The sequence below is a fragment of the Carassius carassius genome, chromosome 23 (assembly GCF_963082965.1).
Source record: "Carassius carassius chromosome 23, fCarCar2.1, whole genome shotgun sequence".
Lineage (NCBI taxonomy): Eukaryota > Metazoa > Chordata > Actinopteri > Cypriniformes > Cyprinidae > Carassius > Carassius carassius.
This window is the reverse complement of record NC_081777.1, coordinates 20217604-20231998: the sequence shown is the minus strand read 5'-3', so window position 1 is coordinate 20231998 and position 14395 is coordinate 20217604. Positions and strand designations below refer to the sequence as shown.

Below are 14395 nucleotides of genomic sequence, written 5' to 3'. Positions count from 1 at the left end.
GCTACACCCGGCTGGCAGCCTCATTAATCACTCAGATATAAAATGGGAATCAGAAAAAAAGATGATGATTATTATTATTATTGTTTAAATATGGTCAATAATTGGTTCGTTTCAACTGTAGAAGCCGCTCAGGTTTCTTCTGCAGCACTGCACGTGTACAGAATCTTGTTTGGTAAATAGCATCGAGGTTATGCAGGACTCTCTTAGCTCAGCGTAAATATACATATGCATGCGAGTGTATGGAATAGCACGCCAGCATCTGGAAGCAGTACAGTTTCTTACCCGCCATGAATCAAAACAAATCCCACATGCCAAGCTCGTGGCATCTGAAGTCATCAGTAGTAAGAAGCCCAGAGGATTATTCATTTTATGTTATGGCGAGTGTCCTTTTGAGAGTGTGTGTGTGTGTGAGAATGAACTGCCTCAGACAGACTAAGGCAAGGCCTGTGAGTGTGCCTGCAGACAGGCTGTCATTAGAACATAATGGTATTAAATTAATCACATCACAGTGTGACAGAGTGGGGATGAAGGCTTAATCAGAAGCCCAGAGTGTGAGCCAGATAATATCTTGTCGCCCTTGTCGTGTCTCCCCACTGTTATTGATTGAGTGCTGGTATTAAGACAGCACTGGCCCCGCACTACTGAGGAGAAAGTTTAATGTCCTCGATACAGTACAACTCCACTCTGTCAGCTGGCTTCAAACAAAGAGATATATTCAGTTTCACATGATAAGAGACGAAAATTAACACCTTAAAATTCTACTTTGGGCCAAAAGTACAGTGTTGGATTACACATTACAATGAAAAAGTTAGAGATATAATCTTGTTGACAGTTTGTTTTTCCCCTATTGTCTGTTATCACCAATCTATTCTATTTTTAATGGTTATTACTTCCTGGATTTAATTTATTTTCATACTTTATTGAATGCAATTGCTTTGTTTCATTTAATATGCATAATTGCAACAGGTTTTATTTTGCAAAATGAAAAAAATACATAAAAAACTAAAATATACATAGAGAAAGAGAACAGGAAAAAAAGTCTAGTTTTGCAATTTGGAGTGACATTACTATTGCCTGGAAAAATAGTACTATTTGTTCAAATACATACAGTACTGTGCAAAAGTCTTAAGCCACTAGTATTTTCACCAACAACAAAAAATGGTCAGTTATTTCAGTTATCTTTTGCTGTAGTGTGTCAGTAGGAAATATCAGTTTACATTTACATACAGAACGAACTGAGACAGACAAAGTCCAGGAGAACTGTGGCAATGTCTCCAAGCTGCTACAAGAAAATACTAGTGGCCTAAGACTTTTGCACAATACTGTATATTACATTTTTTTATTTAAACAATAATAAAATATATAATAAAAATAATTTAAAAAAAATGTTTATTTAAAATGTACTATAAAATTACAAATAAATATTTATACATAAGTTAAAATATGAACTTGTAAATGTATATATGTTCATTTATTCTTATATTCTCATAAGTTATCAGCTACATTTTCTACATCTCATTTGTCTTAGTGTTTATTGTTCGCCTCTTGTAAATAATCAATTAAGGCAAGTGAGGGCTCTGCCAATGGATGAATGATTGATGGAGCTATTGGACACACAAGCTCATGTATAGATGGGTGTCTGAGGTGAAAGGTTAAGAACATCCTACCTGTGAGGTCAAGCTCCTTAATGATTTTCTTTTCCTTCTAAGGACTGAAAAAACAAAAAAGAAAAGAAGAAAGAAAAACTATTATTTCCTCTTACTCCACTATTACTCTCCCTTTGTTCAGCATTTTGCACTGGAAGTTGTCTTGCATTTACCTAATTGCTGTGTCGGACAAACCACATGGCCATAAGGAATAAAAACATTGTCTATTTAGTGCCAACAAATTTGACTTTTCATTTGAATTTGACTCTGAATTTGAATTTCCAGTTTTATTGCAAGTAACCCGAGGCAGCGTTCGGTTCACGCTTCTGTCTCTGAATTTGAATAAGTTAGTTTAAAGGCACGTCCTGGTGAGAATGGTGGGTTGACCCTGCTGAGCTTTAGGTGTGCCACCTGGCTTTATACTGACAGCATCATCTGCTCTTTTCTGTTGGAAGCAGTCGGAGGAGGAAGAGATGGAGCTGGTGGTGAGTTTCACAGAATGCCTTGGGAAGGCTGATAACAAGCTTTTTAAAATCATACTTCTTTAACGAGCAAAGCCACACTTAGCTTAGAGAAATGACTCCTGTGCTTGCGATGAAAATCGACTAAACCCGCCATGAACTGGGTGAACTTACGAATGTTGTGCGGATGTCTGGTCTGTGTTGTGTGTGACTCACACTGCATGTTCTGAGCCTTTTTAAGGAAGTTAAAAAGACCCACAGTATGTCCAGAAACGTATGTGTCTGTGTTAAAGGAAGAGTGTTGTGGGTGTATTCGAAGAAAGGAGAATGATGTATCCACAAAATTCCCAAAGATGCAATCATCAGTAATTATTTAATATTCCCCTAAGATCTCACCAATAAACCTGGTATTAGTTTTAATATTGAAGCAACATAAAAGTGTGGATCAATCAAAGCAGAATGTTAAGAAACACAATCCACATAAAACGTTATTGCAGTCAACATATTTGAGCATCACCCAAATTCTTATTCTCTTGTGTTTCTTGTTTTTTGGCCTGGGCAGTGATTGCTTTACTTATGATGATGGATTGGAGTCGAGTCCAAAGTGATGTCATCAGTTGAGGAGAATGCCAAATGCTGTCAGAGAATATTTTCACTAGCAAGAGGAAACTAATGTGAATGCATTTTACAATACTGAAACAAATCCAGGCTTAAATTAGGACCAATACAACTGTTCTGTAGAATCTGCATTACACTATTATTTATTTATTTTATAAAGCACTTAAAATAAAGTAAAACCTCTCTAATAATATTTTTAATAATTTCAATATTGTTTGAGACTGTACATATTGTTCCTCTCAAACTCAATGTAGATTGAATATTCATCTGCTAATGCAAAACTGAGCAAAAATGCACTGAATTGAATATGCATCTCCAAGTTATTTTTTTTTTCTTCTCTCTCTCTCTCTCTGTCTCTCTCTCTCTGTGTGTGTGTGTGTGTGTGTGTGTGTGAGGGCACTGCATGTACACATGTTTGGCTTGGGGTGACTATGTAATTTCACTGCTTGCTGGATACTTCTTGGATAATACATTTTCGGATCCAGTAAATAAACTTAGATCTCTTTAATATCAGTAATATATAATTTGTTTCTCCTGAGAAAAAGACTACATTTATCTGACATCTCCCCAGAGTTTCAGAAGAAACCACAACTGAGTCTCAAACTGTGCTCAGATTTAAATATGAACATTTTCCTCATAATTGTCCCACAGCTTTGAATGAGCAAGCTTTTCCATTTTTTACATGGAAACCGTTCAGAAAGGATCAAGTTACTGATAAGAACATTTTTGAGACTCAGGGAATAATCAGAAAGAGAGTATTGTTTTCTTGTGTATGAATGTGTTTTTGGATTTGCCTGTATCCATGTGCTTAAGTCTTAATGCAAGCTTAAGGTTAATGCATATGCCTTACCAAAAATTTGCAGAGATCTTGTAGACAGTCGTACCACATTTCTAAGTCATTCTGTAGAGTCTTATATTTTATATAATATTTTCTTACATTGTCCAAGGGCTTCTGAATTGAAGCTGTTTAACTGACAGCAACCTGCAAAACAATTTGATTTCTTACTAGAATGAATCTGCAGCGCCTCTTATTGGCGCAAAATGGTATTACCATGTAATTTCCACCAAAATCACACTATTCTGATGACAGTGCTCAACATGATTGGTTAGTGTATGCATGTATGTCTATGATGGGTTTTGTATCTCATTAAGTTTGTGTATTTGGCCCTTTGTACAGAGCACCCAGAGGATAAGCATTTCCCAGTCGACCCAGCCTCTGGCCACGCCGGTGGTCTCTGTGACCACCCCGAGTCTGCCACCACAAGGCCTGGTCTACTCAGGCATGTCCACTGCCTACAACTCTGGTGAATTTAAAAAGTCATTCTTTGTTTTATAATGTATGCATTCATTCATAGTTTGATTTAATTTCATTCTTCTCTGAGTGGCTTAATAAACAAGAGTAAGACCCTACAATTAATGACATCATCCAGCTCCGAGCTCAGTGCATAACAAAACTATTTGAAACACTTGACTGTTTGAGTGCAGAGGTGTTTGAGTGACTCATAAACTCTGGTGTTGATTGTTGTTGTGTTGTTTTGCTCTAGAATACTCCCTGAGCAGTGCTGAGCTCTCCTCTCTGCAAGGCTTTGGCTCTCCAGGGCTCTCTATAGGCTCAATGTCGGCATGGCAACAGCATCAACTGGGCCAGGCAGCTCTCAGCTCGCTGGTGTGAGTAACAAAGCTGTGTGCAGTCACACACAGGTTTGCAGAACACTAACTAATGTGCCCAGGCATGAGGTCAAACGCATTCTTAGTTGCCATATGTTTTTATTTTATTTTATTATAAACCTGAAGGGTTTTTGATGTTGTAATATTAGAGACAAACCAGTGGCATGAGGTTAGGGTGGGACTATTTGTTTTGCCACTTATTAATAGCTTATGTCACTGTGCTTCTCAAGTAAATGTATCTTGTTTTAAAGATATTCAGTAAGTATTATTTTATTTTATTTTTGCAGCATGGAAGCCCAAAAATTAGACATTTAACCTTTTTTATGGAACTTTAAAAAAAAAAATAATAATAATTAATTTATTTTTAATTTTTGATATAGATTTTAGATTTTTAATGAATACAAAATGTAATGAATATTAATGTTATGATAATATTTATACAGATTTAAATATTTATTTTTAATTAATTTAACAAATCATGTCCTAAAAAGTTAGTTTTTCTTTATGCATATGATTTAAATTCTTTAAAAAAAGATAGATAGATAGATAGATAGATAGATAGATAGATAGATGGTGGTATAGAAAGATATGCATGTATATAACTATATGTCTGTGTAGTTTCTCTGTAATTTCAGAGTGCGTGACTCACAGAGAGAAAAAAACTGACAAAAAAAACTCAAATGTTATGTTTCCAGAGCCTGTGAATGAAAGCTTTTATTTAAATGCAGTGGTTGTGCCATCAAAACATTAGTGAACTGTTTTCGTCACATTCTGCCTGACATGCTCTAATTAGATACCACCCTCTAAAATGATTCAGGTGCTGTTATTGCTGCAAGCGCCATTGAGTAAACAGATGGAGGGTGGTATATTATTACTGGGCTATCTGGGTCTCTGTGTTAGCGTCACATGTTAGCTGCTGAGTTTAGGAATTTCTGCAGTCCACAGACATAATTTTATGTACTAATTTTTCCATGTAATTTCCTCTCTTTGTTCAGAGGTGGAGGTCACTTACCTCAGGGCTCAAATCTCTCCATCAACACCAGCCAGAATGTCAACATTAAATCCGAGCCCATCTCTCCTCCACGCGAGCGCATCACCCCGTCCGGCTTCCCACCCCAGCAGCAGCAGCAGCCTCCCTCAAGCCGTCCTGACATGGGCCGCTCGCCCGCCGACAGCCTCAGCTCCTCCTGCTCCTCCTACGACGGAAGCGACCGAGAGGATCACCGGCACGATTTCCACTCCCCACTCGGCCTGGGTCGACCCCCAGCCGCAGGGGCCGAAGAGAGGGAGAGCCCCACGGTCAAGCGCATGCGCATGGACACCTGGGTGACATAAAGCTGTCCTGAGCCTGACAGCCAGTCAGTCACACACACGGCTGGGCAGGGGGAAAGGGAGAGAGGAGTGACAGCAGGGAGGGTCATTATTGTTATTATTCTATTGTTATAATTTAACGTCATTTCACTTTTTTTGTAAGTAGGTAGATGGGGAAAGAAATCGAAAATGACATAGTCCTGACATATCGAAATGAAGCAGATGAGTGGAGAGAGAGAGAGAGAATCTCAAGTCAAGCAGTCAGAATGAACGGTGTACTCAAACAAACAGGTGTTATCAGGTACTTGATGCAAATTGTATTCCGCGAGAGTCCAATGTTTGAAGAAAACCTTTTCGATTATTGTCATCACTGGAGCAGTTTGACACTCCTAGCTGTTTTCGCTGTTGATTTTGCAAACAATCAAAGAAAGTTTCGGGGCGGCTTCTGTCTGAAAGCTTCTGCCTGCTGGGCTCATGTATTAAACAATCTTCATCTGCACTCGCCCTTATACAGTATGAAGTATGTCACTTATTAATTTATTTAAAGGTATTTGATGATAGATTTGGATCAGTTTTACGGGGGAAGGCTTGTATCTAAAATGAGATCACATTACACCTCAGTTAAGACATTAAGTGAAAGAAATGAAAATGTCTCTAAATTAATATCAATCTGAATTTTCAGTCCCTTTTAAACAGCGTTTTTAACAAATTGGAAAAGAACAGGTAGCCCAGTCGATTTAAAGACAGATAGCAAGTCATTGTACATTCATGCAGCTCCAACAACTCAATGGTAACGCAAGCCAAAGCCTCTATGTAATTTTGTCGTACTGTAAGTTGGGATTTTTCAGCATTTCTCTCTCGATGTTTGTTTCATATTAGTTCTGTCATAGTGTGCAAAGCAGATCTTGAAACGATATCTAAAGCCATGAACACTTGCTGTTCTGTTTGTAAATTAAAGATTTGAGCCAAAACCTTTTTTTCTTTTGTTATGTACATAGCAACTTTAATATATATATATATATATATATATATATATATATATATATATATATATATTACTTTTGGTGTAAGTACGTATGTATTGTACCTTCACCAGATTCAAGAAAAAAGTATATTTTTGTGGATTACTGCCAAGTTTACAAGGCGAGATCCTTATTAAGTAGAGTATTCACTGGGTAATATTTACTATTTTGTTAACTATACTGTACTTCAAATCTGACTATTATTGGTAATATTCAAAGTGTGTTTTTTTTTTCCCAAGTAGGTCGTTTTTGGGTCGTTTACCCTTTAATGGTGGTGAATGTCTGTCCATAAGAAATTGTAACAACAGAGCTGTATGATACAAGCTCGGCTGTCTTTATTTTTTTGTTTTGTAAAACGATACTCGCCATGCTAAGAAAAAAAAAATATTGATGCATTTCTTACAACTGTTTTGTGAGGGATTAGCCTGCAGCTGCTGAACACACTGCCTACTTTAACCCATCACGGCTTAGATGCACTATTCATTGAGATCCAGTACAAGACACATTTCTCTATACAGACATTCCCCCAAGTTTGAATAAAAAGCTCATGTTACTAAATTCATTTCAGCCAAATCCCTCATGTATTGTAAATACCATAACTTTAGGTAACCCTAATACACACATGCATACTATGTACAGAACACCTTTCCAGTTATTTTGTGAATTGGCTCATCTACAGATTTCCTAATGTAAAGGAGACACCTTAAGGAGGCATCAGTCGCAACGTTCTGTATTGCTGGACAAGAGGGGGCGCTGTAGCTCTCTCCGCCGTCGCGGTTTGCTCTCTGTGTGCATATCTCTTCACATGTGGCTGTTTGTTTGTGCGGCACAAACGTCTGGTAACAGTGGCCTCCAGCTTGCATCACACCTCACTGCCCCTCAGGTGGCAAAGCTAAAGATGGAAATACTAGACAATGCAAACTTACTTGGACATGATCTCTCTAATGGATTGCACAACAAAAGTTTGTTTGTTCAAGTTTGCCATCGGACGCTTTCCTCTTTAGATTTGTTATGTATTGGGTCAGTGTGCACATACCTCCCTGCCCTCTTGAGCACCGCAGCAACTGGCAATAAGCTGATATTAATCTATGCAGTCCCCAACCCACACATAGCCAGGAACACAGAGCATTCACATTAAAAGTGGAATTTTTAAAGGGATTGTTTACCCAAATACGAGAGTTCTGTCATTTACTCAAGTAGCTCCTACCCAGTATGCATTTCTTTCTTCTGCTGAACACAAGAGGCTTTTTGAAGAATGTTGTGACCAAACAGTTGATGGTGACCATACTGTTTATTTTCCATATTATGGAAGTCAATGGGGACCATCAACTGTTTGGTTACCCACATTCAAAATATTTTAAGTTTAACAGAGGAAAGATTTTCATGTGGGTTTAGCATAACTTGAGGGGGAGAAAATGATGACAGATTTTTCATTTTGGGCTGAACTATCTCTTAATAATAATAATAAATTGAGAGTAAAAAAATTAAAGCATGCATATTATAGTATCACATATTCATTAATTACACAATGTTGCCTAGTTCATGAATAAAGTGCTCTTTATAGAGCAGGTGAGAAAAAGACTGTTAACCCTTTGTCCTTAAGTGCTTTAGTTCACCCAAAAATAAAAAATCTCTCATTATTTACTCAGTAGTTCCAAACTTTAATTTTTGGAGCACAAAATATTACAAAATTACAATTATAGCTGATGCCCATAGCATTGATACAACTGGTTTTGAACAAGATGACTAAATTCTCTCTCTTTTTTTTAAAGGTGAACTATCCTTCTATGATTACATACAAAGGCACACCGACTAAATATGAAATCCACAAGAGCCATGCAAACACTGCTTTAGGTATAGCTTTAGATTTAACCTCAGATGTGTACAAGCTTTGTTGGCTCGGCTGAATTGAAACGCCCATAAGAAAGTTTTCTGATGTCTGTCAAAATCATTTAAAGTTGATCACAATCAAAGCTTTTCAGGTTAGACAAGCAATAATGCCAGCCCAGTGTTATGAAAGCACTGTGGCCTTAAAACATGCACACACAAACACTCAACTTTAGTGCTTGATTAGGAATCAGGGAGTTTCTCTGCTACATGCACAATTAGAGCCTTATTCCAAAGAGTTGCTGGTGTTCAGAATCAAATATATCACTCATTACATTTTGACTTCATCAAAACAAAATCACCCTCATGTTAGGGGTTCCTATAAATGCACGGGAGAAATACATAAGAGATCTGAAGAGAGGAGGCTGTTCCTTTGGCGCAGAGTGCTGTGTCACAAACCGTTGAATGTGAAAGAAAGGGATAAAGAGGAAACAACAATTGTTTGTTGCGTACTTTCTTCACTTTGCTGTGTAAGAGTACACTGATTTGCTTTATGGCTTTTTCTAAATCAGAGTTATGTATTTGGTAATTGTTTGTAGTTACTAGTTCACTTCAAGAAGCTGTTTGCGGTTTGGATGCTCAAACCGTTTGGTGGCACAAGCTGGACTTTGTTGCCATAACTGAAATAAGATGTTTCGAAAAGAAAAAAAAGAAGCAAAAGAAAGAAGAAAAAAAAAGAGTAAAACATGAGAGAGAACTTTTAAGTTAATCTGCATTATATTTCCCTTGAATGTGTTGTTTTATCTGCATTATACAATAAATATTCTAGTGAACTTTCTATTGAATGACTAAGATATTATGCTAGAGATTGTTGTACAAATTTGTATTCTGCATTCACTAAAGTAAAGATATTGGCTTTTATTGTGTAACATAGGTTCTCTCGCTTATTCTGTGCAAACTGAAGTGAACAGTTCTCTGAATCTGAGTAGACTTTGTCCACATGTGAAGTCCCAAACATTAGAATCTGTCCGCTTTATTAAAAACCTCATTGTACCCTCAAATACTCACTCTATGTGCCTTCATACTGCATCTCTGAGAAACACACAGTCAGTGCACATGGAACTTCAGAATATAGAAGTGACATATATATATATATATATATATAAACTCCTAAACTAGATTACGGGCAAAATAAATCACTCAATATATATATATATATATATATATATATATATATATATATATATATATATATATATATATATATATATTTTGAGTGATTTATTTTGCCCGTAATCTAGTTTAGGAGTTTATAGACCAGAATATGGACATGCAAGAATAGTTATTTGAAATTAATTTTTATACACTGTTAAAGTCACGGAATAGCTCTTTAAGTTTATTGGAACAGATTAAAAAAAAAATTCTGTACGTTCATGTGTGGGTCAGTGACAAATAAACATGCCAAAGTTAAAGAAAAGGAAAGAAGTTAAACAAACAAACAAACATAAATAAATACTGTGAACACACACACATATATATAATATCAGCAAGTTTTAAGGTCTATATGGATTTTAATTTAACATAAAAAATGTATTACATATACATACATACACACAGAGGTGGGTAGTAACGAGTTACATTTACTTCGTTACATTTACTTGAGTAATTTTTTGGGGTAACGAATACTTTTCGGAGTATATTTAAAGATGGGTACTTTATACTCTTACTTGAGTAAATTTTTTGGGGAAAATCTGTACTTTTACTTCGTTACTGTGGGCGACGCTCCTCTCGTTACTTTATCTTAATGCAATAAATGTTATAAATGCTTCAGTTTGTTCCAAACGCGCCGTCTACTTTTCTCTGGGCAATGAGCGATGCCCATTCGCGAATGATTCATTCTTTTGAGTCAATACTGTTCAAAGGCTTGATCAAACCAATTGGCAAACGAGTGAATTGGTTCATGAATCAGTTTGAATGAGTCGTTCAGTTCCCTGCCGCACGCGCTGAGCATCTGAAGTGGTTCACTCGGAGTTGTAACGTTTAAGAACAGAAAGAGCGTTGAAAACGTGGCTGGAACTGCACTGAATTGAAATCTGCAAAGGTTATTATTTGCTAGCGATGGAGATCCTTATTAGATGAACACCGCGTGTGCTGTCTACTGTTTAACAGGTAATAACTTGGGCTACATTCGATTACATACCGCGCTGCGCATTATAACAAATCACACATGATTCTTTTGAGCTTATTAAAGCATTGGCCAATCAGAGGTGTTCAGATGAGTCATCGCTAAAATGCCGGTGCTTCCTTTACTCGCTCACTGACTGAATACCTCTTTCTGGCGAATTCTCTCGCAGGAACAACAAAGTGCAGATGTGTGTACGAATCTTTAATTAAGATATTGATTTCACAGTGTTAACAGTTTCAGTGATTTTAATGGGAGTTTCTGAGAGTGATTGAACTCTAGACTGTCAGTGAAAATTATCTTTAATAATGTAAATGTTATTTGCTCTCTTTCTGAACAATGAAAGATTAGTAGCAATATTTAAATCACATTAACTTTCAATGTTAAATTCACATTTAATATAAAGTCAGTCGTATTAAAAATATGTTATGGCATGACACCTAAATCTGTTACTTAAGTAAACAGACAAGCTTTTATAATAAATTACATAAATTGGAGTAAAGGATGATGAAATATATACATTTATACACACACACATACATTACATACATTTTATCTATATATCTAAATAAAAATAGGCTCAGTATATATGACCCAAAGTAACTAGTAACTAACTACTTGAGTAGATTTTTTATCCGATACTCTTTTACTCTTACTCAAGTAACTATTCAAGACTAGTACTTTTACTTTTACTTGAGTAAATATTTCTAGAAGTACTTTTACTTTTACTTGAGTACAGTTTTTGGGTACTCTACCCACCTCTGCATACACAGTACAAGCATGGCAATACATTTGTTTTCCTCTTACATAAAACACCACAGTTTACAGACAAAATCTTTAAATATATTATGAAATACAAATATTATTCTAACAAAATCGTTTCACCACTGGTTTTTAATGAAGAAAGTGAAGAAATGAAGAAAAGAAAAGAAAAGAAAAGAGCCTATGCGTCACGTCATTGATCCACAGACATGCAATATGAAAAGCGGCCAGCAGGTGGCACTGAGTTTGCATGCAGACCAAATCAATTAATGGACATTGTCTGCACCACACAGATTTATTCCCAAAAAACAATGGAAAGATAGTATTTCTTCAGGTACTGTGTTTTAAGTCAAAATCACAACCATCCATACTATATATCAATTCATTGGGGTTCGCTGACATTTAAGTACGTTAAGTATCTAGAAAATAATTTAGTAAACACAAAGTATTTATCGCCACATTGCATGCGAACTTCGAAACCTCGGTGTTTCAAAACTAGTCATCACTCCACCCTCCTACAGAGACAAACCGGTCCAAGCAGAAAACTCCACAGACATCACACTTAAAGCTGGATGTGAAAGTTCACTGCTCTTGTCAGTCATGTCTTCTAGAAGAACACACGTCCAGTAATTGATCTGGAAAAAGGTAAGAGTCTAAACTCTCGTCAAATGCATAACATAGTAACATTCTTCAACAATAACTGATTTTGTTACGACTGTCAATACATAATAAATTAGAAATAGATCTATTTATCTACTTAAGTAGCCTAGCTATCGGGAGTAACAGCGTTATTACACTTTACAGTATGTTGCTGTAAGTTTATTTAAACGAGTTAGTATGATAAACTTTGTTAAAGCGAATTGAGCTAATCCTTTGAGCTGCTGAACATTACACCAACAAAAATGCAAAAACCTGTCCAACCAACCTGCCTAAATAATGTACACACCTCACCTCTTGAACAGTTTCATTTGTAGTAGCATTATATGGTGTGTGTGTGTGTGTGTGTTGGTATAAGTTTATATAATTTAAGATTATTCCTGAAAAATACAATGGATGTGGTGTTAAAAGCAATGCTCTGAAATGCCATTTTTGAATTTTGGAAATTGCTTTAATCGTTATTGTTACCACAGTTTCATGTGAAATATGAATACATTTTTGCTCACCAAGACTTGTTTTGTCCATTTTACTGACTAACATCAAATTATTCTTGCTAAATCTGCTGCTGAATTTACACAGAACATTTACATTACTTCCTGAGGATGTGATGTAATAGATTGCTTTATAAAGTTTGCACATGAAACATAATTTAATAAAAACATGTCCCCAATCTCTTGATTTGATCAATTTCAATAGTTAATATAGGTATACTTTATCTTAGTGTATTAAAAATTAGCAATAATTACTCAATTACATTTTTGACATAATTCAAACCTTCCCTCAGTCCCCAGCATCCCTCACTAAAAGAAACTGCCAAACATCACTATAATCAATTCTGTGTATGATGATCTAGACATGAAAAGCATGTCATATTGCTCTGCACTGTCATGTGACAATCTTCAGATTTAGTTTATTATACTTACATACAGTATAACAAATTAGTCCAAACACCTTTCAGCATAGTGAAAAAAAAAAAGTTTAGCAGTTTGACCAGTTCTCGAGAAACTTCTCATTTCCACAACAAATAAGGCGTCATGGTTTGTGATGTGGCAGTGTAATCGGCACATTTTCTGCATACTTTGCCGTAGCAGGTCATTGTACTCTACACGCACTGTTTCATGTCAAAGTGTAAATGCTTGACATTATCAGTGTTATATATGTAATCTAACTGAATGAGAACTGAACACTCCCTTAAGCACAGGCTATTTATTCTCCAACGTTTGTCAAAGTAGTAGCCTTGACTAAGTCTACTAGACGAAAATGAATAGCCTGGAGAATGAATAGCCTGTGAGTGTGCAGTTGTTCTCTTTCAGTTAGATTTACATTTTTTTCCTTCATCTTGCACCTTACATGTGTGCGTGCGTTTTGCCTCACTTGCTCTTTTAATAGTTTCATATGTAAAGCATCACATACAACAGGGATGACCAGTCCTGCTTCCTGCGGAGTTTAACTATAATCCCATATAAACACACCTGAACCAGCTATTCAAGGTCTTCAGGTTTACTACAACTTAGGGCAACTTGGAGCCAAACTGCAGGATGCTGGCTCTCCAGGGGCTAGATTGAACTCCCATAAACTTACAGCATCTGGTCGAATGCTCAGAAATCAGCTCAAGATATTAGGAATTCAAAAAGAAGGCTAAAAATGAAGTTCTCCTTCAGTCTAACACCATGCAATCATTTACAAACAGAAGTAGTACCTATTCTTTGCCAAAAAGTTAGCACCACTCGCTAATGACATTTTACAGAATGATGTCTCTCCAAACTATTAAGCTAATACTAATTGTGATTTCCATACTATTTCTAAACTATTTATGGTTTCCAAGAACTCTGGGGACTTACATGAACATACCCCATGCAATCATGGTATGTAAGAGAAAAGGGGAACAAATTATATGTATTTAAATATGAACTTATCTTGAAAGTATTATAGATCTAGATGGAATAAGCAGTAGATTTATGTACAGATGTGCACATTATGTGTACTACATACATGTTCTGTATACAGTGCTGTGAAAAAGTTTTTTTAAATATTTTTTTTGTACATTTGTCTCACTTGAATGATTCAAATCAACAAACAAATTTGAATATTACACAAAGATAACCAGAGTAAAATGCAGTTTTGAAATGATATATATATATATATATATATATATATACCTGAGCCCAAACTTTTAAACAACAGTGTACAGTAAGTTCACATTGCTTTTGTTTTTGTTTTACATTACTTTGTTTAAACAGT

The 14395-nt window shown here is 35.9% G+C and overlaps 1 protein-coding gene across 12 annotated transcripts in view; it reads left to right on the top strand.

Annotated features, from left to right (window-relative positions):
• The window catches only part of mef2aa (myocyte enhancer factor 2aa), a 93798-nt gene extending 87204 nt beyond the window's left edge, over positions 1-6594 (top strand). For 8 of the 12 annotated variants that reach the window (XM_059506418.1, XM_059506419.1, XM_059506416.1 and 5 more), the window contains 4 exons: positions 2102-2131; positions 3903-4029; positions 4270-4393; positions 5389-6594. In XM_059506418.1, coding sequence (XP_059362401.1) covers positions 2102-2131; positions 3903-4029; positions 4270-4393; positions 5389-5728 — 621 coding nt within the window. In that variant the 3' untranslated portion in view covers positions 5729-6594. The remainder of the gene's footprint in view (positions 1-2101; positions 2132-3902; positions 4030-4269; positions 4394-5388) is intronic. The other 4 variants (XM_059506427.1, XM_059506421.1, XM_059506426.1 and 1 more) reach the window with 2 other exon arrangements.
• Positions 6595-14395: the final 7801 nt, after the last annotated feature.